Source organism: Micromys minutus (assembly GCF_963924665.1).
Source record: "Micromys minutus genome assembly, chromosome: 12".
Taxonomy (NCBI): Eukaryota; Metazoa; Chordata; class Mammalia; order Rodentia; family Muridae; genus Micromys; species Micromys minutus.
In genome coordinates this window covers 26,946,520-26,972,054 of record NC_137981.1, presented here as the reverse complement: position 1 = coordinate 26,972,054, position 25,535 = coordinate 26,946,520, and the positions used below count along the sequence as shown (strand labels likewise).

The window sequence follows — 25,535 nt, the reverse complement described above, 5'->3', positions numbered from 1 at the left end:
CTCTTCCTTGACACCTGCATCAGGAGTCTTTAAAAGCTCTTAGGAGCCACTGGTTCCTTTCCTGTTCTGGTTTTCAGCAGTGAATGGACTTTGGCTTCATCTGAGCCCTTTTCTTCTACAGCTCAGGGGAGACTGTCACCAGCATGACCAGTTTGGCCCCACTGCAGCCACAGAAGGGTAAGAGGCAGAAGAAGAAGGTAGATGTTCCACCTGCAGTCCCTGCCAAAGGTAAGGACCTGGCCTGCAATTTCCTAAGTGAAGCCACCTTGATTGATTCAGGGCTGGACCTGGAATCAAATGTGGGATCAGGGCAAAGGAATCAATGGATGGATGGGGGCTGGGGGGTAAGCTTATCATCCAGTGCTACTGTGGTGAAAATAATCCTACATAGATAGCAGACATGAAAAACTGAGATGGTATGAGGCATTGCCATTGAGGTAACATAACATGCACAGAAAAGTCCATACTAGATTTACTTTAAATGGTGAAGTTAGGCAGGGGCTGGCAACATCTTCCTCATTCTTAAAGGGAATGAATACCTCTGAGGTTTTTAAGATGTTTATAGTACATTTGAGACTTATTCTGTTGTATTCTGTGATTGGTGCTTTTATTTAGAGCAATGGGAATGAGAAAGCAAGGGATTTCTTAAAGAACAAAAAAAAAAAAAAAAAAAAAAAAATAAGGATGAATCTTAGCAGGACCAAGACCTGCTATAGGTAGACACTACTTAGACTGGCCTCTTCAGATGTTCAACCCTCAAGAAATTTGAAATAAAAAGATATAATAGAAAACTTTAACATGACAAGATGCATTTTTAATCTCTTAACTGGATTCTGCTGGTATCCCACTGAACCCCATGGAAGAAATCAGAAGAGGTATAGCTGGAAGGTAGGAAGGAAGGCTAGGAAGTATGAGACCGTGGGCCAGAAGGAGCAAAGAGTCAATGCTTGTGTCTATATATTGTGTCAGTCATTGGAGGGCAGATACTATTTCAGTTACTTTTGTACAAGTTGCACATGGGGAACTATGAAACCTGGCTTTCAATTCCAAGTTCAAGTCAAGTCAGTCAAGACTAGTTATAGCACTGGAGAAAGAGCTCAGTTTGCTTCTGTTAAGCTGGGGCAGTATGAGCTCACAGGGCTAGGTGAGGGTCAGCTATGTCTTGGGGTCTAGGGGAGATAAGACTCTTCAGTGAAAAATCCTGCCTCAGCCTTGATCAAGGGCTCCTGGTTGTCTCCCATATACTTGACTTCTGTCCAGGTGGCAGTGACTAATACAGATCTGTTGTGACCTGGCCTAAGGGAGGAAGTGTCATGTCTAAAGATGAGGGGATGAGTGGTACCCGAGGATACCCACTCCAGAAGCTTGAGTTTGTCCTTGGGACTAGGAAGGCTCTGGAAGTCTGCACATGAAATGTCTGTGGTGCTCACTGAAGCTGGGCATTAAGAGGCCTTGGAAGTATTTCAAGCTAAAACTTGGTGTCCTTCCACAGCACCGATAGCCACCACTTTCCACAAACCAAAGCTGCTGAAACCACAGAGGAAAGTCGCCCTGGTGAGTAACTGTTCCCAGTTGTTGTAATCTCTCCAACATAAGGGACAGTGCAGGGTCAAACAGTACCTCCACTGAGTCTAAGCAGGTTAAAAGGACATCTGTCCCCAAACATACCTCCTTTTCTCGGATCAGATCCTGAGTCAGGTTTTCTCCACTTTCACCTCTCAGAGTGACCTTTCAAAAGAATCCCAGTGACATCATCTCTCACTATAAATGTTACCTTACCAAAAAAGAGAGCAAACACATCACCATCAGAAGGGCATGAGACAGAAAGGGGACCTGCTTGCGTTAATCTATCTCACAATACCCTCTGAAGAGGATGCAGAGGAGCTTTTCAGAAAAAATATGTCAAATCATTTTATTTTGAAATATCTTTATATTTACAGAAGTCATTTGGAGGGATCAAAGTTTCGATATGTGTGGCACCTCTACCGTTCACATCTACACAGCTGCATGCTGTGGTGCTTGATCGAGGCATTAACTATAGGGAGCAGTTTATACTGCACTTCCCTGGTGGTTCACTTTGGGTGCATCCCATCACCCTACAATAGATCCTGAAACCACAGGTTTATTTATTTATTTATTTATTTATTAATCAAGCCCAAGCCCTACAAATGTGTGCTCCTTTTTCTTCACACATAACCCTGGTAATGTTTAGCTTTTAAATTAGACACAATAATCTAACATGGAGCAATACAATGCAGTAATAAGATTTATTTGAAACAGTTATTTAAAAACTTAGAAATTATTTAATTCTGGAATTCTCCTTTTAAGGTTTTCAGATGCAGGCTGATGGGTTGTAACTGAAGCTGACTGGGGGGGCAGGGTACGATGTGACCTTTTAGATGTGATACCCATTTCAACACAAGATGATGAAGGTCATGCCTACCCGACTCCTCACTCTTTTTTCTGTCTGTCCCATATATGTCAGAAACCAGCCCCAAATGTCCAGTTCACTTCCAAAGCAGGCAAAAGAAGTTAGGCACAACCTTTCAAAAAGGAAGACATCAGGAATTTGTGGACCTGTTTGCCACCACAATTAATACTTGCTGAAGAGAGCTGGGTCATGGCTTCTGTTCACTTAGGCTGCCACCATCCTCACCTTTGGGCAAGGAAGTGTAAGCTGTGCTGTGTTGGTGGTCTTGCATTCCCATCAGCCTTTGTATCGTTGTTACTTGGTTCTGTAAGAAGGATCCGGATCCACCTCTTTCCTCATTGTAGTATTCACCAATCCCTTTGATATCATTATGTGCATAGGCATTTATGTAGTTTTTAGTGGCTAACCAATTGCGATTTTTGTCACTAACATTGTTAAGCAGATGTGTGTGTGTTGTTGTATGTGAAAGAAAAAAGCAAACTTGTCAAAGCTGTCTCATTGTCCATCACAGCAGAGAGCAGCTTACTGGAGTTCTCTAGGTATATCCCAATAATATGCATGTAATACACGCATGCATGTGCGTTCTACCTACCATCATATTTAATTCACACAGTAAGGCTTGTCCCTCATCAGCCAGCTTTATCTGTGAGGACACATGGACACTCCATTTATGGCAAGTGATGGGGTTTCCAGTTGGTTGGGAGACAGTCACTAGTCTTGAATCAAATAACTTTCTTTAGTGTACAGCCTGCTGGGCTCTCCTTTATCCATTAAGCACAAGTCTGGTTGTGGAATGCATGGGTATAAAATGCTGCCTTAAGTGGTTTGGGTTTTGTAACTTATCAGAAGACTGGATACATCAGCACTTACAATAATGACTGTAGTCACAGTCACGAGGTCTCATTGCTGAACTGATAAGTTTCCCTGGATGGGGACTCAGTACAGAAAATTAAAATAAAACACATTTCAATAAGTATTCCAGCTAAATATTTCTTTATACATGTTTCTATTTTATTTTAGTGTATGAGTGTTTTGCCTGCACATCTGTCTGTCCACCACATGCACGTAGTGCCCAAGAAGGCCAGAAGAGGGAATCAGATTCCCTGGAACTTGGATTACAGATGGTTGTGAGCTGCCAATGTGGGTTCTGGGAATTGTACCCCCCTCTGGAAGAGCAGCTAGTGCTCTTAACTGCTGAGCCCTCTTTCCAGCCCCAAGGCTTCATTATTGACATAAAAATTCATGGAAAATATTCTATATGAATATGAGAAGATATACAGTAAACTATAAATAAAATGTTTATTAATGGTCAGCATAGGAAGCTCTTTACCAAAACGTAGATGAAGGTGGTCACACACATCTCAAAATGATTGTTGGTTTGATGAGACTATTCTCCCTTTTGTATTTTATTTTATGTATATGAGTGTCTTGCCTGTGCATGTGAAGACGTGTGTCTGGTGCTTGCAGACATCAGAAGAGACCATCAGTTCCCCTGGAACAGAAGTGGCAGATGATTGTGGGTCCCCATGTGACCCTGTAAACTGAAACTGAGTTCTCTGCAAAGGTGATGGGTACTCTTAACCTCTGAGCAGACTCTCTAGCTCCATTGAAAATGTTCTTAATAACAGTTCTTCAAGTACAAAATTATTTTTTGGTCATTTAGGATGTAAAGATTTAAAATTTTGTATACCAAAGTCGCATAGAGTCAAGTTAATTTGATACCAGTTTCCACCAATAATGACTCACAAAAAAAAAAGAAAAAAAGAAGAAGAAGCTGACCTCAACCAGGCCTCTGTATAACCAATATTTTAGAGTCAAAATTACCAGGCTTAGTATCTGCAGAGCTAGATGAATCTTAAGATTTATCACCCCAGGACGTTAGCATTGACCTCCGTCTCAATTTGATCGATATTTATTTCTCAGATCAATAAGTCTTAATGGTAGATGAAACTTAAGTCAATAGCTACTTGTTGATTCACACGGACCTTAATGGGTAATTAGGCAACTTGGAGACACATGCACATAGGGCTATATATATATATATATATATATATATATATATATATTATGTGTGTATATTTATATATGTATGTATACATATATATGTATCTGTGTGTACGTATGTATATATATATATATATATATATATATATACATATGTATGTATGTATGTATGTATGTATGTATGTGCTTCCATCAGTTAGGTGTTTACCTTTATTGTTGATCAGTTTGCTATACTCTGTAAAGGGTTGCATCCTGTCTGCGTCCTTGGCTACAATACCCTACAAACTTTCTTCTTAAAAACTCATCTAACCTTTTTTCTTTTTGAGAAGAAGGACTAAGGCTGACCTAAGAACCTTCACTCATTGATCAGCTACTGTATACCAGCTTCTTTTCTAGGTGTCTGATGATTCCTGTTCCTTGTCTAGACTACAGTGTCGAACAGATGACACACATGAACTCTAGTGTTTGCAACACTCAGAGATTAGGAGTGCTAACTTTTAAAATTTTTCTAAGATGACATGGCAGTTTATGAGAAATGCATATTTTAGTGATTAACAGTGGTGGGAAAGTTTTTGTTGCTTGTTTTGGGAAATGATAAACAAAAAAAGGCTACAGAGAGGCATTTTATTGTCAAGGTATCAAAACTGCACTCCCTGTCACTTATTTAGACAATAACAAATCCAGTGATCTGTTTGCAAATTCTTCCTGGCAATCTCTCTCATAATCTGTGTGTTTGCAGTGAGTCTTTATTCTATTACAGGGAATCTTTCCTCTTCTGAAGAGTGAGAGACCTCACTCAGAATAGTAAGTCTGTGGCCTGGAGACAGGATTCAGAGGCAGAGCACTTACCTAGCAGGCCTAGGGCCCCCAGTCTCACTTCCAGAACAACATATCAAAACAAAACAAAACTCTAGACTTACAGAACACTCTGGAAACAGATGCACCTATTTGTTTTGTAACTCAACCTCATAAATCTCCCTGAAACCTCTGGGAACCCCCAGACCCCTCATCCTGGTCAAGCACCCTCATGGCATTGCCTTGGAAGTTTGTGGAAATAATTCCCATACTTCTAGGAAAAATTCTAACTACTTCCTTGTTTCATATTATTCAGAGAGCTCTTGAAATGTATCTGACTATTTTTTATTAGTCCAGTTTATTGATTTAGAGGTTGAGGCAGGTGAAGAAAGTACAATATCTAAGATGGAAGCAAATCAAGTTTAAAGGCAGAAAAATATCAGGAAGGGTGTGAGGTTAGTTGCACCCCAAATTAATGAGAAAGAAAGTGAGGATCACTTTTAGGGTTAAATGAATTTGATGATTACTGTGCCCCACTCAGCATCCTAGCCTCCTCTACATTCGCCCCTGAGACCTTCCTCTCAGTAATTAAGCCCCCCGGGCCAGGGTTGCCAAGAGGTCAGGCCACCCCTACTGTCCAAAGAGAAAATGAGTTCTTGTGAACAAGAGGCTGAAGACAGAAACACGAGGAACACTGTGGGTTTAATTACCACAAGTTTCTCAGTGTGTCTCATGGAGCCTGTCTTATTCCCTCCGATCCATCCACTGCATTGCTGCCTAGGGGCTTCCCCAAAACTGCTCCAACCCTGTCATTTCCCTGACTAGAATATTCCAATGGCTCCCTCTTGCCTCTGGCATGAAACATGGCTTCCTGTGAGTGGGAGGGCAGGGGTATCATCAACTGTCACTGCTTCCTGGATCCCACCCTACCCTGCCTTCACCCCTGGGAACACAGAGACCCCGTGTGGTCCAGGCTCGCCTACCAGGGTTTTCTGCCCTACATTTGCTGCCCTCCCTTCCTCCGCTCCCAGAGATACTGTTTGTTCCCCACAAGGCCTGTCCTTGAGGCCTCCTGCTCCAACCACAGGCACACCCACTCACATACCTCCACCCAGAGTGCATGAACACGCTGTGGGGTGCTTTAAATGTTCTGGACATTAAATACATATTATATGAGTAACTTGGCAGTAGTTTTACCCATTCCAAAGTCTTCAGTAGACTATCTCCTCTCATGGGAACTCAAAGATCAGGACGCTCAGTGGTGAAAAAAGAGGCTATCCACTCCAAAAGAAGTCTGTTTCTCTCTGCATGGTTGAAAATCATGAATCGATCAGCCTTGCCCCTGTGGCTGGTCTGTGTTCATTTAACCACTTCCTCCAGCCCTGTTTTCACCACCCAGAACATATTGCCAAGGCCAAAAAAGATGCTTCCTCTGATCAGTAGTACAAGAGAGTTCTGAGGCCCACTAGGCACCAGTGATAGAATTCTGAGAGGATTTTAATAATATTCCAGATCCCAACAAAATTATTTCCAGAGGACATGCTTTTCAGGTTTCTTGAAGGATGTTTATAATAAGCCAGAGAATTTCTCTTGTTGTTGTTAATGTGCTAGAACTGGTTTCAGCTAAATTTTACATGAAAAGGATATATTAACCTGCATAAAATATGTTCATAATCTCAATTTAAAATTAAAAAGAAGGAAAAAAAAATCCACAACCACATGTACAATATATTGCCCCAAGTAAAAGCCTTGGGAAAAAAACAAAAACTTTGCTTGTACCATGGTAGTACCATTTTTGCAGAGATAAAAATTCTATGCCCCCCTTGGTGCACATGCACATCCCGTTATTGTCACGGGGAGTTATGTATGTTGACTGGAAAGAGAATCGATGCTGAAGCTTTGAAACCGAGGAGAGTGGGGGAAACAGAAGTCATTTGGTTTCATGGGCCTCTCCTCCAGAGAGTGCGGGTGCTGGGGCTTCCAGAAGCCGGTAGTGATCAAGCGCCAGTGGAAATGAGAGCATCCTCTGCTCAGGGAGTCTGTTCGCTGGGACATGGGGCTGGCGTTTCCATGTAAGAGCATTCAGTCATACAGGCCAGACCCACTGCCTTTGTGCTGTTAGAGAAACCAGGAGCAGTAGCTTGAGGCTTGAGATTTGTGGTGTGTGTGTGTGTGTGTGTGTGTGTGTGAGAGAGAGAGAGAGAGAGAGAGAGAGAGAGAGAGAGAGAGAGACAGAGACAGAGACAGACAGAGACAGAGAGACAGACATAGAGACACACAGATATGGAGAGGGACAGGGACAGGGAAACAGCAGAGAGGGTGGGTGGTGACAAGGGAAGCTTCTAAGACAAACTAATATACTAAGTATTCATCAGGAGCATCACTGGGGCAGACTGTGACAGTCCCACCACAGAAGTGCCACAGATGGAGGCTGCCTCTCCATTGTGAAGGCTGATGAGGGCCTGGGTTCTAAAGGAAGGGAGCGTCTTTATCAGCTGCCTGGCTGGTTCATTCAGATCCCCCTTGCAGCCTGACCTTCATTTTTCCCAGTGTTCACAGAAAGCTGACAGGCAGCGTAAGGTGTGCTGCAGAGCCGCGTGGCAAAGGTGATAAGCTAGACTGCAGGAAGTGGGAGGCAGGCCTGGAAGACCGGCAGGTCCTGCTCATAGATCACCTCTCCTGGTGTCTAGCTCACCCTGTGCCCAGGACTCAAGTGGGACCTCATTTTGGGCAGCCTGTCCCCCGTGTCTGCAGGAACTGTCCCTCCCCAAGCGCCACAGCTTGCTTTCCATCTCGGCTTAGCTGATTTGCTGCTGTTATTGGGCACTTCATTTCTAAGATCATTGCACTGCTGGGAAATTTTTTTCAGAAACTTTTTTTGCTCTATTTTGGTTTTGTAATCTCATGAAACAATATCATTTCTGCTCACACTTGATGTTTTTTAAGCCTATTTCATTTAAAAGCTCAGTTTTGAACACAGAGTACTTTAGAGTTGTTATTAAAAGACTTTTTCAATCTCAGATGGAGAATACTAGAAATGAAGTGCCAGTTTTGGAAAGAAAGAACACACACTACAGCTATGACATGCATCCAGAGTGCCAGGAGCAGAATCTGGGAGAGCCTGAGCTCGTGACCAAGCAATGGTGCATCTGAGGGCTGCCTTCCCCGACTAAATCAAATTATAATTCATAATTATACATATCTGGAGACAAACTTATTTTGTCTTTCAAACTTATTTTGTATTTCATCTTCACCCCAGTGGTGAAGATGAGACCCAGGGCTGTGCATTTTAAGGCAAACTTGGGCTCTACGGATGGGTTAAATTCTCAACCCCTAAATTGATAAATCATCAACACACATATAGGATGACCAAAACTCAGATGCATACAGCCTTAGGACTTTCTGCTCAGGGTGTGCATAAAGATGGAGGATGCGAATTATTAATGTGGTCTATGTGCATTCATTGTGTACCTTGTACACTGTGATATACATTTCACAAATGGTCAGATGTCCCCATCGTCATTTTAGATTTGATCTTAACTCTTGGTTTGTGCCCCGTGTAGTACGGCAACATTACTGTGGTGGTGACGATTGTCTGATGGCAGCAATGGTGATAGTGGTGATAAAATGGTGAAGAAGGTGACAGTGTTGGTGGTAACAGTGAGGATTGTGGTGGTGGTACTATTAATGATGGTTATACTGGTGGTGATGGTTGTACTGGCAGTGATGGTCTTACTAGTGGTGATGGTTATACTGGTGCTGATGGTTATACTGGTGGTGATGGTTGTATTGGTGCTGATGGTTGTACTGGTGGTGATGGTTATACTGGTGGTGATTATGGTATTGGTGGTGACAGTGATGGTTATACTGGTGGTGATTATGGTATTGGTGGTGACAATGATGATTAGAATGATATTTCAGTGTTCCTTTCCATGTTCAGACTCTGTTCTAATACTTACCAATAAGGATAAACATTTAACTCTTGGACAACTCCTTTATTGTCTCAGATGGGATGAAATAGTGGCATGTTCCCTAGCTGGCACATGTCAGACCTGACCCAATCAAGTGCTTGGTGATAAGTTTCATATTCCCCCACCATAAGCCAATTTCTCTTGCTTGTCAAAAATGCTCAGCTATCTCTATTGGTTTCTAGAGCATCAGTTTTCTGTCCAGACCTCATTGGACAGGGAGGACTACTCTGGCAACTCAGAGTTTTTACATGTTAAAATATAAAATGCAGTTCCTTCCCTGGGGCTCTTATTCCTGTCCTGGCCTCTGTTATATACTTTTAACACATGTATACACAAGAGCCCATCCATGTCTTTGCTTATATCTCTATAGTATGTTATGGACACCTAACCATTGTTGTAGGTCACAGCTGTAGGGTAGCATGGCTCTGCTTCCAAGTGTTGTTCATGCAGATGGGAGTGCTTCTTGCACATTTTCCCTGGCCTGAAATGTTCTTTGTGGACTTTATACCAGCACATCTCTTCCTCTGTCCATGGCATTCCCTCCCGCTCTTTACTGGGTTGTTCAGTCTCCCAACTCTTGGCCATATCTCTTGTGCTGATTTTTAGGAAGGTTGTTTTGGTAAAAAATATTCCTGGTGAAAAATGTAGTGCATTTCTGTGGGAGACATTTTTAAACTTGGAGTTATTGTGTACCACATAACTCTTACTTTGATGAAGTCTGTCTAGTCTCTTCCAAAATCATTTCCCCTTTTATTCTGCAGCTGACAAAAAATGAAAATGGTGGTTTCTTCACATTTTCATCAGTGTTGGATACCATCTATCCATCCATCCATTCATCCATCCATCCATCCATCCATCCATCCATCCATCCATCCATCTGTCTGTCCATTAATCTGTCCATCCATCCATCCATCCATCCATCCATCCATCCATCCATCCATCCATCCATCCATCCATCCACCTATCCATCTTTCTGTCCATATACCATCTATCTTGATTGTATTTTAAACCTGAAAGCCATTTGCCTATGTTTTTCTTGAAGCTTAGAACTCAGTTGTGTGTTATAGTAGAGTCCCCAAATGTACTGAAAGAGATTCCTAAAGTGGGGTACATCTCTAGAAGCATTTTAAATGATAATAGGCTGGTTTTCTTTCATTGTTTTATTCAAGTCACACAATTAAATGATATGTCCAAGAAGTGCACAGACACTATTATGGCTGGAACTCTTGTCTGCAGGGAGGACACATGGAGTGAGTTTAAGAGAGGCCAGGACAAGATCCTGAGAGCCTGTTCCAGGCAACACTTTAACTTGTTATTTAACAAGGTTATATCACATATTTTTACAACACACACACACACACACACACACACACATAGACACACAAACACACACACAAACACACACACACACACACACACACACACACACCCCAGTAGGTTTATTTAGTACTGACAGGAATAGTAGGCCACACACACAGCATTTCCTGCAGTCCAGGCAGGAATTCCTCTGTGAATATCACACTAGTCAATTAATTCATTCTGTACTTTAATGTCATCCAATAAATGGCAATATACAAGTCCTGCAGTGTAGCTGAGGAAACACAGGCATAGAGTGGTTAGATGCATTGTTCATGGGCATACAGTTTGTGAATGGCAGCCTTCTTGTTTCTGAGAGCAAGGCTCTTGAGCACTAACCACCATAGAAACCCTTGTGTGATCTAGTGTGACAGGCCATGTGAGGAAAGGGTTAGAAATTGCATTCTCAAGTTATGGTCTTGGTTGAAACAGATAAGCAAAGACTCTTTTCCTAAGCAAAAGCATCATCTAGAGTGGCTGCCTGTAAAGTGCTTTGGAAAGGCACTGGGGATACACAAATTCCTGGTTCATGCGGAAAGATGAACAATTACATCAGCTTATGGAGTAGTCACTGTGCAGCCAGAAGCTTCAAATATGGGAGCCTCACTGAGACCATCATCTGTAATCATATTTCTGTTCACAAAATATGGCTTGTAAAATCTAGAGGCATCCATCTGTTGATCTGTAAAATCTTGGACCACTAAGTTTTATCCTTGTTCTTTCTGTGCTGGTTTCAATATGGTACCTAGATGGATGGTGACCTGTGACTGTCCCAGGACATGTTAGCCTGGGCATGTGACCTTCCATCATATTGAACGTACATGAAGGATGCCCTTTAATAAACGCCCTTTGAACTCTCTGGACTCAAAAACATTGTGTGAATTTGCTTGGCTGGGGATTTTCTGAGAAGTCCATCCAGTCCAAGATGTTAACAGATTTCAATAGATGAAGTCTTTACTTCTTTCTCCTGAGTTCAGACTTTTCTGTTTTGTGCAGTCCTTCAGCACACTGAGCTGTTGGACCTTAGATCCCATGTAAGCACACAGAGGTTGGGAATTAAGGTGACAGCCACAGATATGACTCCCAGACTGAGGCAACAGAGCAAGTGGTTATGATGTGCCATGGAGACTTTTAGGTCTCTTGTGTCTCTGAATCTGGCTCAGATTGTCAGGACGTTTTTGCGTGAGCAGTCATAGCTCCATGATGGCTTTGGGTATAGAAATGATCCAAGGTCTCGAGGCTACTGGTCCACCTACATCTCTGGTCTTAACAGTAAATAATCTCAGAGGTTACTAGCACACTCTTTCCCTGGAACAGAGATCCTCTGCTTGAAAGAGTTGATGAGTTGACCTAGTGATTGACTTAGAGTCACCTGAACCTCTTCAATTCTTCCTGTTCAACCCTCAGCTTCATCCTGCAGCTGTCTATCATGTATTTCCCACATAAGCTGGCCAAAGCATAGCTTATTTTTTTGTCATCTGTACCCCACACTGGTCAGAGATAGACCTGCTTCTATTCTGGAGGGCTCATGTCTTGAGTCAAAATGAAAGAACCTGGAGGCTTTCTGGCAGAATTCTTCCCTGTTCCTTTATCACCTTCTCTCATTGGTGGCAGTTCTATGTGGCAGTCCTTGTGCTGTATTGCCTTGGATCTTCCATCTTTTCACACCAAGCCTGTCTGATAAGGCTCGATACATGAAACAGGCCATGCCCTTCATCCTCAGATCCTTCCGTAGGAGATCACGCTGCCCGCTGAGTGCTCTGAGTCTGTATCCGAGCTTTATGCAGTTGACATAATGGTCCTCTGCTCCTTTCCCCATTGGTGTCTGATACCTGCTTCTAAGGAAACAGACCGATGTCCATCTGTCTGAATCACCTAGATACCAAAGATGTACTTCCAACTGTGTGCATTACCTTGCACCAAGATTCTGTATTACCCATGTGCTTTTCCCAGGGACCAGATCCCAGGCAGAATGGAGACTTCTGAACCCATATGTACCTGGTACCATAAAACTGCTTTCTGCCATTTTTGTTTGGTTTTGAATTTCTGGCCTCAAATTCACCACTCTTCTGTTGCCTCCTCCCAAGTGCTGGGATGACAGGTGTATTCCTGGCAGCTTCCTGCTTTTAAAAGCTGTTTATTCACCTGTGACAACTGTTGTTCACCTCACGTGGCAGAGGTGAGAACAGAATGGAATGGGGAAAGTTACTTATCAGTGGGTTGCTGAGTTCTCCTCCCAAAAGGATCTAACCTCAGCTAATTAACCGACCTACCCCCCCCAAAGCCACTCTAGACCATTTAACACGTCTGTCTCAGAAAAATATGACCTTTATTAATTTTTCTCTTCTAATTTCCTTTAAAAGCACACCAGAAAAACTCTAGATCCTCTTTTTATAAATAGGAATGTGTGTTCCTGGAAGCAACCCATGCCACTCAACAAGGCCAAGTTCACATTCAAGGCATGTTGGCTGCAATATAGTTATACTTTCCCCTCCTGAGTATGGACGTTCAGAGACTTCAAAGGCTCTGGGTCAGGGAGAGGAGTATGTGCTAAACACTCAGCTGCAGCATTCTCGCCGGCCATGCTTGTGTGCAGGGGCTTCACGGAGACCGGGTTTCACCGGTTCCTTCTCCGCAGAATAAAAAATGAGCACTTTAAGGGAGAAGAGGAAGTCTGCCCCTGACAATTCTTGTGGTCTCTTGGGGAAGTAGATTCCTGATTCTGCAACTCTGTAGAACTCCATCTCATGCTGGAGTGCTTAGGTGATGTGAGCACAAAGCTCCTGTGTCCTGGGTATTGATCGGTTACTGTGTTAACAGTATTACCTGACTGAACTCTTCACATTGGCAACGGGCAGCCACCACTGCAATTGCATTTCCCCCTTATTCCTGCAAAGCTAATTCCGCATGCGCATCCGGCTGCAGTCTCTATGAGAAAGCACTGTTTTGCGGGAGTTTTGCATAAGAGATCACTAAATCCCTGCTCACCCAGAAGAGAAACTTTTGGTTGACTCCATGGAAACCCATGCACAAGATGAAATCCCCAGAATGTGCACATTAGGAGCTTGAAGTATGTGTGCTGTGATGAGATGCGTAACTTACGGATCTCCCGAGGCTGGTGTTCCTGGTGTCAGCAGTCGAGCCATCTCTTCCCCACGGGTGTACTTTCCATAACCACTACCCTAAACTGGGGCAAAGAAAGGCTTAAGTTAGAGCTGAGAGAAGCAGGCTACACTGGTTCTGTGGTCTCAGCTCCTCACCACTGTTGAAGCAGATGAATGAGGCTGGTCAGGCCATCACAGGCTCCAAAACTTTCATTCACCCTTCAACCTAGGATGCAAAGACTATATATATATATATATATGTGTGTGTGTGTATATATATATATATATATATATATATATGTGTGTGTGTGTGTGTGTGTGTGTGTGTGTGTGTGTGTGTGTGTGTCTATATATATATATGTATCCTTTGTGATCACAGGACATTATGCTCTGGAACCAGAAGTAACAACTTGGATTTAAATCTAGGATTCCTGGGTTCCCCAAGAATGGGGCATTGTGTGCCCCTGACACCTACTAAAAGGAGTAAAGAACTAAGAGGCATTAAGGAAGTGGGGCTGATGAAGAACATCCTTCTCAGGTGGGAGAGCCAACAGTACCCTCTGGATGACTGGCAGTTTCTTACCAGCTAAACATACATTTGCCAAATGACCCAGCTGTCCCACTCTGAGATATTTACTGTAGAGAAACAGGAAAAAAAACCCACAATAGTCGCTTATTGTTGCATGTTTATAGGAGCACCTGATGTGAACCTGTCACATGGCTCCCTGGTTGCTTAGGGGGTTTTCCAGGGTCGGAGACCAGGCACTGCCCTAATTTCCCTCTGCCACCCCGAACACGTGGGCCTCAGCAGCTCCAGATTTACTTCATCTGTTTTTCAGAGACACAGAGAGAGACTGGGAGTGTTACTCAGGAGATCTGAGCACACAGATGTAACGGGACTCTCCCCTGTACAAGGAGCCTGTGTCCTCTTTTCTGTAAGATTTCTCTGACTTTCACATGAGGTTTGCACACTGACCTTAGCACCAAGGCTTCTGAAAGTGCAACATCTCTGCGTCATTCTGCTTCCTGTGTTCTCAGCACAAAGGGAAGAGAGGCAGCAGCTACAGCAGTGGCCTTACTGAGCTGTGGGTGGCAGGTGAAGGGGGAGGGAAGGTCTGATAGTGAATCTACCCTCAGATTGCACACAATCAGAATACTGAGAATGGGTTCTGCTTTAATTCTTGCCCCTAGCTGGGGCTCAGGTCATCTAAAAGCAAGGCTCCTAACTGGGGGTGAGGAGGTGGGGATGGGGGGCTTCACTTGGCCGCTAACAGCTGGTGTCATTCACTCCTCCATCACGATGGAGCCCACCATCCCTCTTCCCAGGCAACACAGGTGCTTAGGCCCTGATCTGGCTCTCAGTGGGGTGCCCACCCCATAGCTGGAAACTCAAAGGCCAAGCTGTAGAGGGCAGGACAACAGGGAAGCCTGCCTGGGAGAATTGTGTGAAGGGGTTCCAGAGTCTTGCATTTCCAGTTCCACTTCCATTTGCTTCTTCACTGAATAGCAGTCGACCCCGGGTTCCTCCTTCCCCTTCCCCTGAATGTTTTATGGCACGTCCTGCTATGTGCCCATTCATGAGAAGGTAATTCGTCTCTTCTTTCCCCCAAAGAAAGCATCTTCTCCTCCTTGTCTATACTGAGACCAATAGATTAGTATGCTAGGGTGCCATAATTAAATTACATAAACCAAGTAACTCATACACCAGAGATATATTTTCCCCAAGAGTCTTCAAGTCCAAGATCAACATGGCTGTGTCAGCCCTCTAAGTGAACTGTGTCCTAGTCTCATGTTATAGAGAATAACCACATTGGATTAGCATTACCTTTATCAACCCCAACTTAACCGGTTTATTACTTTTAAAACCCCATCTTCAACCCCATTTACCTTCTGAGGTAGTGTGGGATGAACAACATAGGACTTTGATGGACTGGGGGTGGGGGATAATTCTGACCATAACTAATTTCCCAGAATCTCTTCCTGTCAAAAAATATCCTGACCTGCATGGCCCACACAGTTCTTGTTGGTGTGGGTAGGATTCAACATGTGTCTAGGTGGAGGACATTTAGTTTCCCAGCTGGAAAGTGATAGTGTCTGAATGGTGCCTTATTCAGTACATGTGTATTTAATACTTTCTATGGGGAAAGAGCTGTGTCAGAACACTCACATGCATTTCATTTACACACTCAAAACTGACTAATGAGCTACCTAGGATTGTTCCTGCTCACCAACGGTAGAACTGAGCAAAATCAAGTAGCCGGATCCAAATTCCTCCTGCTGCTCAGCTCTGCCTGCAGGTGAGGGCCGTGCCAAAGTTCCCCTCCCCCCTCCATGAACACAAGCCCTGTGGTAGCAGCTAGAAGAGTTTGCTGCTTCAGTGTCTCTTCTCTGTCACCCACTGCTGAGATACCCTTCCTCCAGCTGTAGGAAGGTTCCCCCCTTACTAATAAAATGTATGAAGAGGAGATGAAAGGTGAAAAACAGCAAAGGGTCGGAGGGTGTGAGGTCCAGGCAGCTGCCCACAGATGGCAGATTCTGCATCTTGTGGGCTCAACCAGTCACAAGGGGAAATTTCATCTGCAGTGAACTTGGACAGACTTTTCACTGTTTGTGTCTCTTTATTCCCTAAATGATTCAGTGTAGCAACTATTTGCTGAGAATTTACATTGTCCCTCCTGTTGTAGTTCACCCAGGATGAAGTCACTTAAAGTGTACAAGAGCATGTGTGGACAAACATGAGTACACAGAACATGACATTTTACACAAAGGCCTTGGACATCTGAGGACCTTGATAACTGAACTAAACTTGTGGATTTCAAGGCCTGGACATTCAGTAGCTTTACAGGACAGAAGGAGAACCTGACCAAGTTGTTCTGTGGCCTGGGTTAAAGGCAAAAGAAGATAAAACCACACAGGGTGGTGGTCGTACATCTTTAATCCCAGGAGGCAAAGACACACAGATCTGAGTTCAAGGCCAGCCTAGTCTACAGAGTGAGCTTTAGGGAAGCCAAGGCTATACAAAGAAACCCTGTCTGGAAAAACAAACAAACAAGAGAAGGAGGAGAAAAAAGAAGAAAAAATATAATAATAAAAAGACTGAGAAAGAGGAGGAGAAGGAAGAGGAGAAAGAAGAGGAAGAAGAGAAGGAGGAAGAAGAAGAGGAGGTGATGAAGGAGGAGGAGGAGAGGAGGAGGAGAAAGAAGAAGAAACCAGACGGGAGAGATGCTTCTGACCCATTCAGATAGTGTCACTGACTGCCTCCTTTAAATTTAGCAGCATCTGTGTCTAACAAGCAGCTCCATCATAGCTGTGGATTCCACTTTAGGATCCGGTTACACTTTTCGTTGCAGCCTAGGGCTTCGAGGGAGCTTGGGAACAGTGGGTTAGCTCGGCTGAAACCTGTGCTCTATGAACAATGCCTGCACATATCCACCCTTCTGATTCCAGGGGGAAATGCTTTTAGAATCCCCCATGTAAACCGAACAAATCCTTCACATAAAATGGTGCACACCTGCATCAAAATGTAGCTTCCTTATGTCCTCTATCCACCAGAAGCCATCCCTTAATGACTCACCCACTAAAGATAGTGCAAATGCAAATGCAAAAAATAAATAAACAAACCCATAAACAGTCAGTGTGCTGTATTGTTCAGGGATTACAGGGAAGTCCATCTAATTAATATAGATGCAACATTTTCTCACAAACATTTTTAATCCACAATTGCTTGCAGCACTGAGAGACACAGAGGGCTAATTGTAATTCGATCCCTCCAGCATCTGAAGAATTGCACACTGGCCTAAAGTACTGTTTTGAGAGCCGTGGCCTGTTGAGAACTAACAGGATGCTTCCTGGTCAATCTCCATAGATCCATCACTTCCGTTGTGGACTAGAATTGCTATAGACACTGGGGATGGTACCTGAGCTGAGCTAAGCTGGGTTTGTCCAGCCAAGGCTACAGTGCGAATACCCCAGTTCTAGCAATCAAGGCCTTACTATAGATTCCTTACCTGACTCTGTCCTATGGCAAGCCCTTGCCACTGTGATGGTTACACCACATTCTGTTCCTGGCTTCTGGCTTTACTCTCTGTGCTCTAGTCTTCCCGAGAAGCCAGAAAGCATCTCTAATCTCCTTCTTTCAATTGCATAAGCTTTACTGAGGCATCCGTGCAAACAAAGACAGGTTGATAAAAGCTAGTGAGAAGAATACATTTGCCTGTCTTCCTTGTCCGTGAGGACTTTGTTTCCAGTTCACCGAGCTGGGAAATGTGGTTAAGCACATGTTTGATAGTGCCAACTAACTGTGCCTGCCAGAAAAGCGATAGGTCCTTTAAAGGTGCCACGCACTGGTATTATGCATCTTCCATTGTAAGCTGTACCACTTCACACTCCTGAGCCTCCTGCATACTGCCTCATATCTTCAATCAAATTATTACACTCCAGAAATATGCATAAGGGAAATGATTGTACACATTTTATGGTGGGTTGTTGCTTGTAGCAGTAATTGAAGTACCTTTCCCACTTATGAAAGTACTAATTTTATTTGTTTTTATTGCTTTTCTAGATGCAATTATTTATTTAGTGTGCTTTGGCTTTATTAAATTATGTTTACTATAGGAACATCATAAAAATGTATGAAAACAACACATCAGCCAAGCCAGACTGGTGACCTGTATTGAGAAAGCGGGTGTTATTTTTCATATCCAAACGTAATGAAATAACTTAAGAATAAACAGATAATCTACGCTAGAAAACAATACAGCTTCAAAGTAATGCAATAAAACAACTGGACAATATGATTTCATAAACCTGGGTTCTAAAATTTACATGAGTTGGGTTTTGAGTACTTATTGGAGGACACGTGGTGTTTTTAAATGGAGTCGTTACAGTGTGAAATGTAATTAAACAAAAGGCCAGAGTATACATCAGGGTCTGTTGGCTGGTAAGGTGTGGATGGCTAAGAAGCCTTGTAAAGACTGTTGGTGTCAAAAGGAAAGCAGAGGCTCCATTTCTACAAATGTGCTTAACTTTGAACTTAGAAAATGGCTAGACAGGTGTGCAGATCGATTGCTCCGAAATCCCTGGGGCCAGATATGCTGGCGTGAAGTTCTCCCTCTACCTTGGCCTCTTGCTCTAGTCTCCTTGGTGTTTGTGTCTCAAAAGAACAGAAGCTCTCTGCTCTGACATTCTTTTTGAGAAACTTCCCTTTCTTGTCAACAGTTTCTTTGTCATGGTCTCTATCTTAAATAAGATAAGAGGCTTATTGGCTTTGTGTGTGTGTGTGTGTGTGTGTGTGTGTTGTTTTAAAAGAGCATGATACAAAATAACAACAAAACAAAAGCTAAAAACCCGAAAGCTCAAATCTAACATTTAAGGCTAGAAATGCAGAGCCACTGAATAGAAAATATTGATAAATTAGCGGCCACTTCTACTTATCCAGTTACACATTTAAATTAATCAGTGCATCGGGTCAATAGAAGCCTACTGTATCATCCAAAATGTACTAAGCAAAGAATATATAATAAACTATGTGTCCCCTCAGCAACCCAATTTATACCCCTTGAAATCATGGTTATTGGGTTCTCCAGTTGCTGATTTTCAAGGGTTATATGTAGACATGTTTGCTCACATATATGCAAGCACACAGATTTTCACAAACAACACTCTACAGGCCACATACAGCTCCATCAATTTAAAATGAGATTTTGAAACCAAGAGTCAAATCCCAGGCCTTGCACACATGTAGTAAGCAGCACACTTCTGAACTACACCCCAGGCCTCAGCTCTAAGGCTGTTTGAGATTACACCATCATGTGGTCCATCCCATAAACTCTCAGGTTTTTACTGAAGAACAAGAGGACATCTCATTTTCTTTGCTTGCCCCAAAGAAAAACTCATCAGTAATAGACAAGAGAACATGATTGTTTAGGCAACTTAAAACATGTTTGAAAACTTAAAGACAAAATGTCACACGCACAATAGAGATTGTGTCAGCGTGCACAAGCCCTGTGCAAGCCAGACCAAACTGGAGCATGAAAAGAGGAGGTGACCATGACATTCCATCCCCAAGCAAAGAGCGATTGGCAACTGACAACTGGGACAGTCAGTTTCTTTACAAATGTTGCCCCTTATAGTTTGACCCTGCCCTGGTGAAAGGCCAAGTATCCATGGACATATAGGCAGCACACACTGGAACTGATTGATAGAATTAAAAAAAAAAACATGAGTCTGGCTGGGCCGTGAAGAGGGGGTTGAGGAGAGGTGAATGTGGTAAGAACACACCTATGAAGTTCTCAAAGAACTAAGAGCAAAACTATGAGTCTCTCAAGATGAGTGAAGCTATCTTACTTCATCTGTGCAAAAGCTGTTTTACATCCTTTCTCCAGAGCCACAGGCTGTCTCTGCTATCCCCTGCTTTCCTGGGAGCCACCCATGGCCTCTGGTACCCTTTGTTTGTTTTCTGGTGGGTTGTTGGTCTAGATCTTTGCTGAACTGTTAGCCCTTTAGACCTGAGCTGGAAACATCTTCCTTCTTCTTTCTTATTGTTCTTTGACTCTGGTTAGAGTTTTGCCATCTAGAGCAGGACAATGTCCTATTTGTAAAAAAAAAGCCCATGTTACTTCTAAGATGGTTTTCCTAAAAGTCCTCCATGTGTTCTTTTAATAGTTTTAGAAGTTTATATATTTTAAACTTATATGGGATGATATAGGATGTGATTCGTTTTATTTTTTTTCTCCTAAGTATCCCATTAGTATTTACTAAAAGATGATGTCTCAGTTAACTTCTGGGGTCTCTCGCCAGTCCCACTGATACATATGCTTGTTCACCTCCCAGTATTACCATATTTAAATTAATTCAGTTTTATAATTTTAATATCACCAGACTTGGATTGCCAATTATTCATTATCTTTTTGTTTTCTTGAGACAGGGTTTCTCTGTGTAGCCCTGGTTGTCCTGGAGCTCCCTCTGTAAACCAGGCGGGCCTCAAACTCAGAGATACACCTACCTCTGCATCCCAAGTGCCAGGACCAAAGCTGTGTGCCACCACACACAGTTTCTTATTATCTTAATATCTCTTAATTATATTGAGAAAACACGCAGTTTTGACTATGTAATTCAAAGATCGATTTTGTCAAGAGTAGTTTCTCAGTGTTCTATTACCAAATAGATTTCCAGAATCTATTCAGAAAATAATGATGTTTCTCTCTTTGGATATTTTACTATTAATTATTTTAAAATAATGCACAATGTTTGCTTTCCCGAATAAAGTCCACTTGAATATATGATTACCTATCATATTCAATACGATTACATGCCTCGTCATCCTCCCGAATAAATCTTAATTAAAATGTATATGAGCACAGGGTTAGTTCTAAAACACAAAGAGCTTTTCTTCCTTGTTCTCTGATCAGCTTAATGATGTGAGTGAGATGTTCCTAGATGTCTCCTTCAGAAATGCCCTACAACATCTCTCCTGGTGCTGCTAAGAGAAAGCTCTTCCTTACCGTCCCTCTAAGAACATTTAGCAAATTCAGTTTTCCTGCACTTAATATTTGTCATTTATATTTTTCTGGAAAATTATCATTTTACCCCGAGTTTCAAATTTTCTTTTCAGTACATTGAGCCACGCAGTCTTCAAACAGTATGTAAAATTTCCTTCCTTTATATTCTATTTTCTTTTTTGTTTTCTGTTTTATTAGTTCTTTCTTTCTTATATTTTTTTTTCTTTTTATAATGATCGGTTTTTCAGTCTATGAATATTTTGGGTACTTTTAAATATCTGATTTTAGATTTTTTTTGTATATTTTTCAGGTTTGCTGTTTTTGTCATTATTTTGCTTGCTTTTTATTTTGTTTTGGTGTTTGGTTTTGCTTATTTTGTTCACTTCCTAACTTCTTGAGTTTGATGCTTGCTGTGGTTTGAATAGGAACAGACCCCATAGATTTGTGTGTTTGAATGCTTGGCCCATAGGGAGTGATATTATTAAGAGGCGTGGCTTTGTTGCAGGGGTGTGGCCTTGTTGGAGAAAGTGTGTCACTGTGGGGGTGGGCTTTGAGGTCTTATATGATCAAACTACTCCCAGTGTGGCACAGTCTCCTTCTGCTGCCTTTGGATCAAGATGTAGAACTCTCAGCTCCTTTTCTAGCACCATCTCTGCCTACATGCCACCATGCTTCCTGCCAGGATGACAATGGAAGGAACCTCTGAAACTGTAAACTAGTCCCAATTAATTGTTTTCCTTTATAAATAAATGTTGCTGTGGTCAAGATGTCTCTTCCCAGCAATGGAAACTCAAACTAAGTCAATGCTTAACTCTTTTTGTGCTTTTAAGTAAGGAAGCACTTAAACTAGAATGTTCAATGACCATTCTTCTCCCTGTATTTGTTAGCATGAACTAAGAAATCTTTTCTTCATTATAAAATTCTGGATACTCTGAAATTTCTGTTTATAATGACACCATTCGTGAATTTTCTGTTTGTTATTAATTGTCAGTAGGCTTGTTTCTGTGTCTTGTATATTTCCTTTTGACCAGAGCTACTTACTCTGCTTTATGAGATAGAGTCTGGTGACGTTTGTGAGTGACTGGTGTGAACTTCAACATTAATCACAGTGCCTCTTGGCAGAGCATGCTGTTCTATATGGGACAATGAGCTACACCTTTAATATAACTTGTCTGTACATATGTTCTTATTCATTTTTCCCTACACATTTTTCTCTTTGCCCTATAAATACCGTGAAAACATACACTTGGTAAAGGAGCACGTTGTGGGTGACTGACTGTAGTCAGCTTGAATGATATTTTGCTTTTCTTTTCCCTATGTAGCCCAAGATCACGGAGGAAAACTTGACCTATGCCGAGCTGGAGCTGATCAAACCACACCGGGCTGCCAAAGGTGTTCCCACCAGCACCGTGTATGCACAGATCCTCTTTGAGGAAAACCAGATGTAGTGCTACCTCTTCTCTGGTTGTCACCTGTGCTCCCAGTTATTTATGACACTCAGAAACAAATACCCTAGTTTTGTATTCTCACCTGTGCCTTCAGTGTGACTGGGGAGCGCCTTCTGACAGCATTCTGATGTTTTTTAAGAGGTATGCACTTCCCAGAAGAGAAGGGACCAACCCCTGGCTATGTCTTTGACCTGATCCTGAGTGCAAGGACTCCGCTTCTGAGAGCATCTGCTGAGCCAAACATACTGCCTTCTCCTCCACCTGAGCCTTAAAGTTTTGGGGGGAAAATAAATCTTAATTTTAATCTGCCACACTTGCTCTGTCTAAGACATCAGACATCCAGTTTATAATCACAGGAAATGCCTTTAAAGGTGACACACAGATTTGGGATATATGGACTCTCTAGTTCTCTGAGGCTCTGGGACACCCAGGGCACAGCAAGCCCCTGGTGGTGATGGTAGCAGCCACTTATGATGACATCCATTGTTTTTAATAGATGCTCTGAAGCTGGCCATGTGAGGGCAGAGGTGCTGACAGTTGAAAGCCTGAGGTCTGGCTCAGAAAATCCCAGTACTTACATCTTTAGACCCATATTTCACCAGGGCTGTGGATTTACAAGAAAAGCAGTGTAAACTGTTTGTTTCCCTTTGACAGAATGGACCTAGTGAGCTAGGAAAACATCATTCTCTCTTTCCCAAAGACTTGAGTATGGTTCTGGTGGGTACATCACACGAGTGAGCGAAGTGTGCCGAGCTCAATCAACTCCCATGCAAAAGAGAGAAGAGCCTTTCGCCATTCCCTCAGCATAGAAATGGAAGTACAAGCTATGCTGGAAAACTACATCTAAAACAAATCAACTCTTAGCAAGTGCTTTAGCCATCTCAGCCTTGGATGAGAACCATGATGGCCTTGGGTGGATGTCAGGGGACCATGGCACATATGTCTGTGGGGAAGTTGCTCTGTGGACCCAAACAATGTACAAAATGTCAGACTGAACTGAAGTGAGAGAGTCACCTTGATTTCCAAAGTGCTATTAAGGATGCTTCTTGATGTATGTGTACTCCCATGGCCACTTACTGTACTCTATAAACATTGTTTGGCTTGTAATTTTACAATGTATATATGATAAATTATCTATTTTAAACACAGCTGGGGTGTGAGTTGTGCCCTCTCTCTCATGGCGGGACTTGAGTGCTTTATTACCTCAACTTTCATTGCAACTACACAGTTGTGGGAAGGGGGACCCAGTGAACATTTTCTTTTAAGGGGGAATAGAAACCTCACAGCCTCCCTGAAAAAATTGTCTCTCTGCCTTCTCTAAAAGGAAACCACAGAAGCACTCTCAGAGCAGGGGCAATGGGCAATTTGTACCCGGGGCTTATTTGAAGTGACATATTTTGGCATTCTTGCTCAGAAAATGTGTCTTTCTCTACTAAATAGACCACTAGTCATGAATTGACATTTCTGAAGCTAAGTGAGGGGAAACATCCATCAACTAGAAAGTGCAAAGAGTTCCTCTTGCAATAAAGCGATGATATAATCACTGAGTAGTTTCCCAAATAGACAGATTTTTCTTGTTTATTACAATTAAAGCAAACATGGACTCAACGTTGGGGCAATGGCTTTTCAAAGATAGAGTACAGATACTCAAATTTGGGAATGAATTTTGGCCCATCCCACAGATAGCAAGGAATCTTTGTAGACAGCATGAAAGGGGGAAGATTACTTGAAGATGTGCTGCATTCAAAGCCACATCCCTGAGCTGAAACAGTCCTGGCATTGGAAGGCTAGAATTCATTAGGATTCCTTCTTCCCCACAGGACTAAAGTTCTTCAGCTCTCAGGGAACATCATACTGGGCCTGTCACCTCTTGATGGGTATAAAAAGGACATGGATACTTCCTAGCTTTTAATGTATCACTATGTGGGTTGGCCAAAGACAGACATCTAGAGATCACTCAGGGCCATGTTTATCACTCTGATCGGATGGCCACACCCTCAATGCACCTAGAATAGAGTTCCCACAAATATGGTCCAAAGGATACACATGCTCCATCTCAGCCAGCCAGACCTTGTGAGAAAGAAACTCTCTTTTCATTTTGACGATAACAGGCTGAAGCCCATGGAGGCTAAGAGAGAAACAGGTAAATATATCCTGCCAATACATAAGCCAGTTTAGGTCCCCTAAATCCTCCCCAGACTCATCTCTTTCCTCTTTTAATCAGAAGCTGCCTCAGTTTCCAACTATTTAAGTCCAGATTCTGCCCTGTCCAGACATATAGCAATGAACATAATCCTGAAAGGCTGTGTGAGTCACACTTTCTTGCAGCATGGGAAGACGGGGAGTGCCCTCACTCAAGAAGCCTGCTTTCATCTTTGTCATCCAGTGGCTGTTCAGCCATCCATTGTTTTACAGGGCTGTTCTACATTGTTCTAGGACCCTGGTGGCTAGCCAAGGCTGCAGTGCCCATCCGTTATATAAAATATAAGGCTTATGTACAGCCTACTCACATCCTCTGACTATTTCAATCATTTCTAGATTACCTATAGCTTCTATTACAATATTGATGCTATAGAAATACCATTTAGGAAATAATGACTGGAAAAACAAGAGTCTACATATTCAGCACCGAAAGTTCTGACCCATGTGTAGTTGAATCATGTATGGAAGATAGACTGTCCTTTTAACTGTGAACCTCCACTGCTCTGTGTCCTTTACTGTGTGAGTGACAATGACCCTTCTCAATGGAGAATCTCAGCTAGCATGTAAAATGCTATTTTAGAACAGTAACCAGTTCTCTTAACTCCTTCCAATTTCCAGGACAGCCTCTTAAACATTTCTCCCAGCCATTCCCCCCTCAGCCCCCCAACTGTTTGCTTAAGCAGTCCCTTCTCCCAGTTTTCCCAATAACAGCAATTCCAAATATA

General features: G+C 42.6%; 1 protein-coding gene across 1 annotated transcript in view; it reads left to right on the top strand.

Annotated features, from left to right (window-relative positions):
• VSTM4 (V-set and transmembrane domain containing 4) overlaps positions 1–23,667 on the top strand; it is a 79,770-nt gene extending 56,103 nt beyond the window's left edge. The window contains exons 6-8 of the mRNA XM_080926242.1: positions 122–228; positions 1,493–1,554; positions 22,483–23,667. Coding sequence (XP_080782368.1) covers positions 122–228; positions 1,493–1,554; positions 22,483–22,608 — 295 coding nt within the window. The 3' untranslated portion in view covers positions 22,609–23,667. The remainder of the gene's footprint in view (positions 1–121; positions 229–1,492; positions 1,555–22,482) is intronic.
• The last annotated feature ends 1,868 nt before the right edge of the window (positions 23,668–25,535 follow it).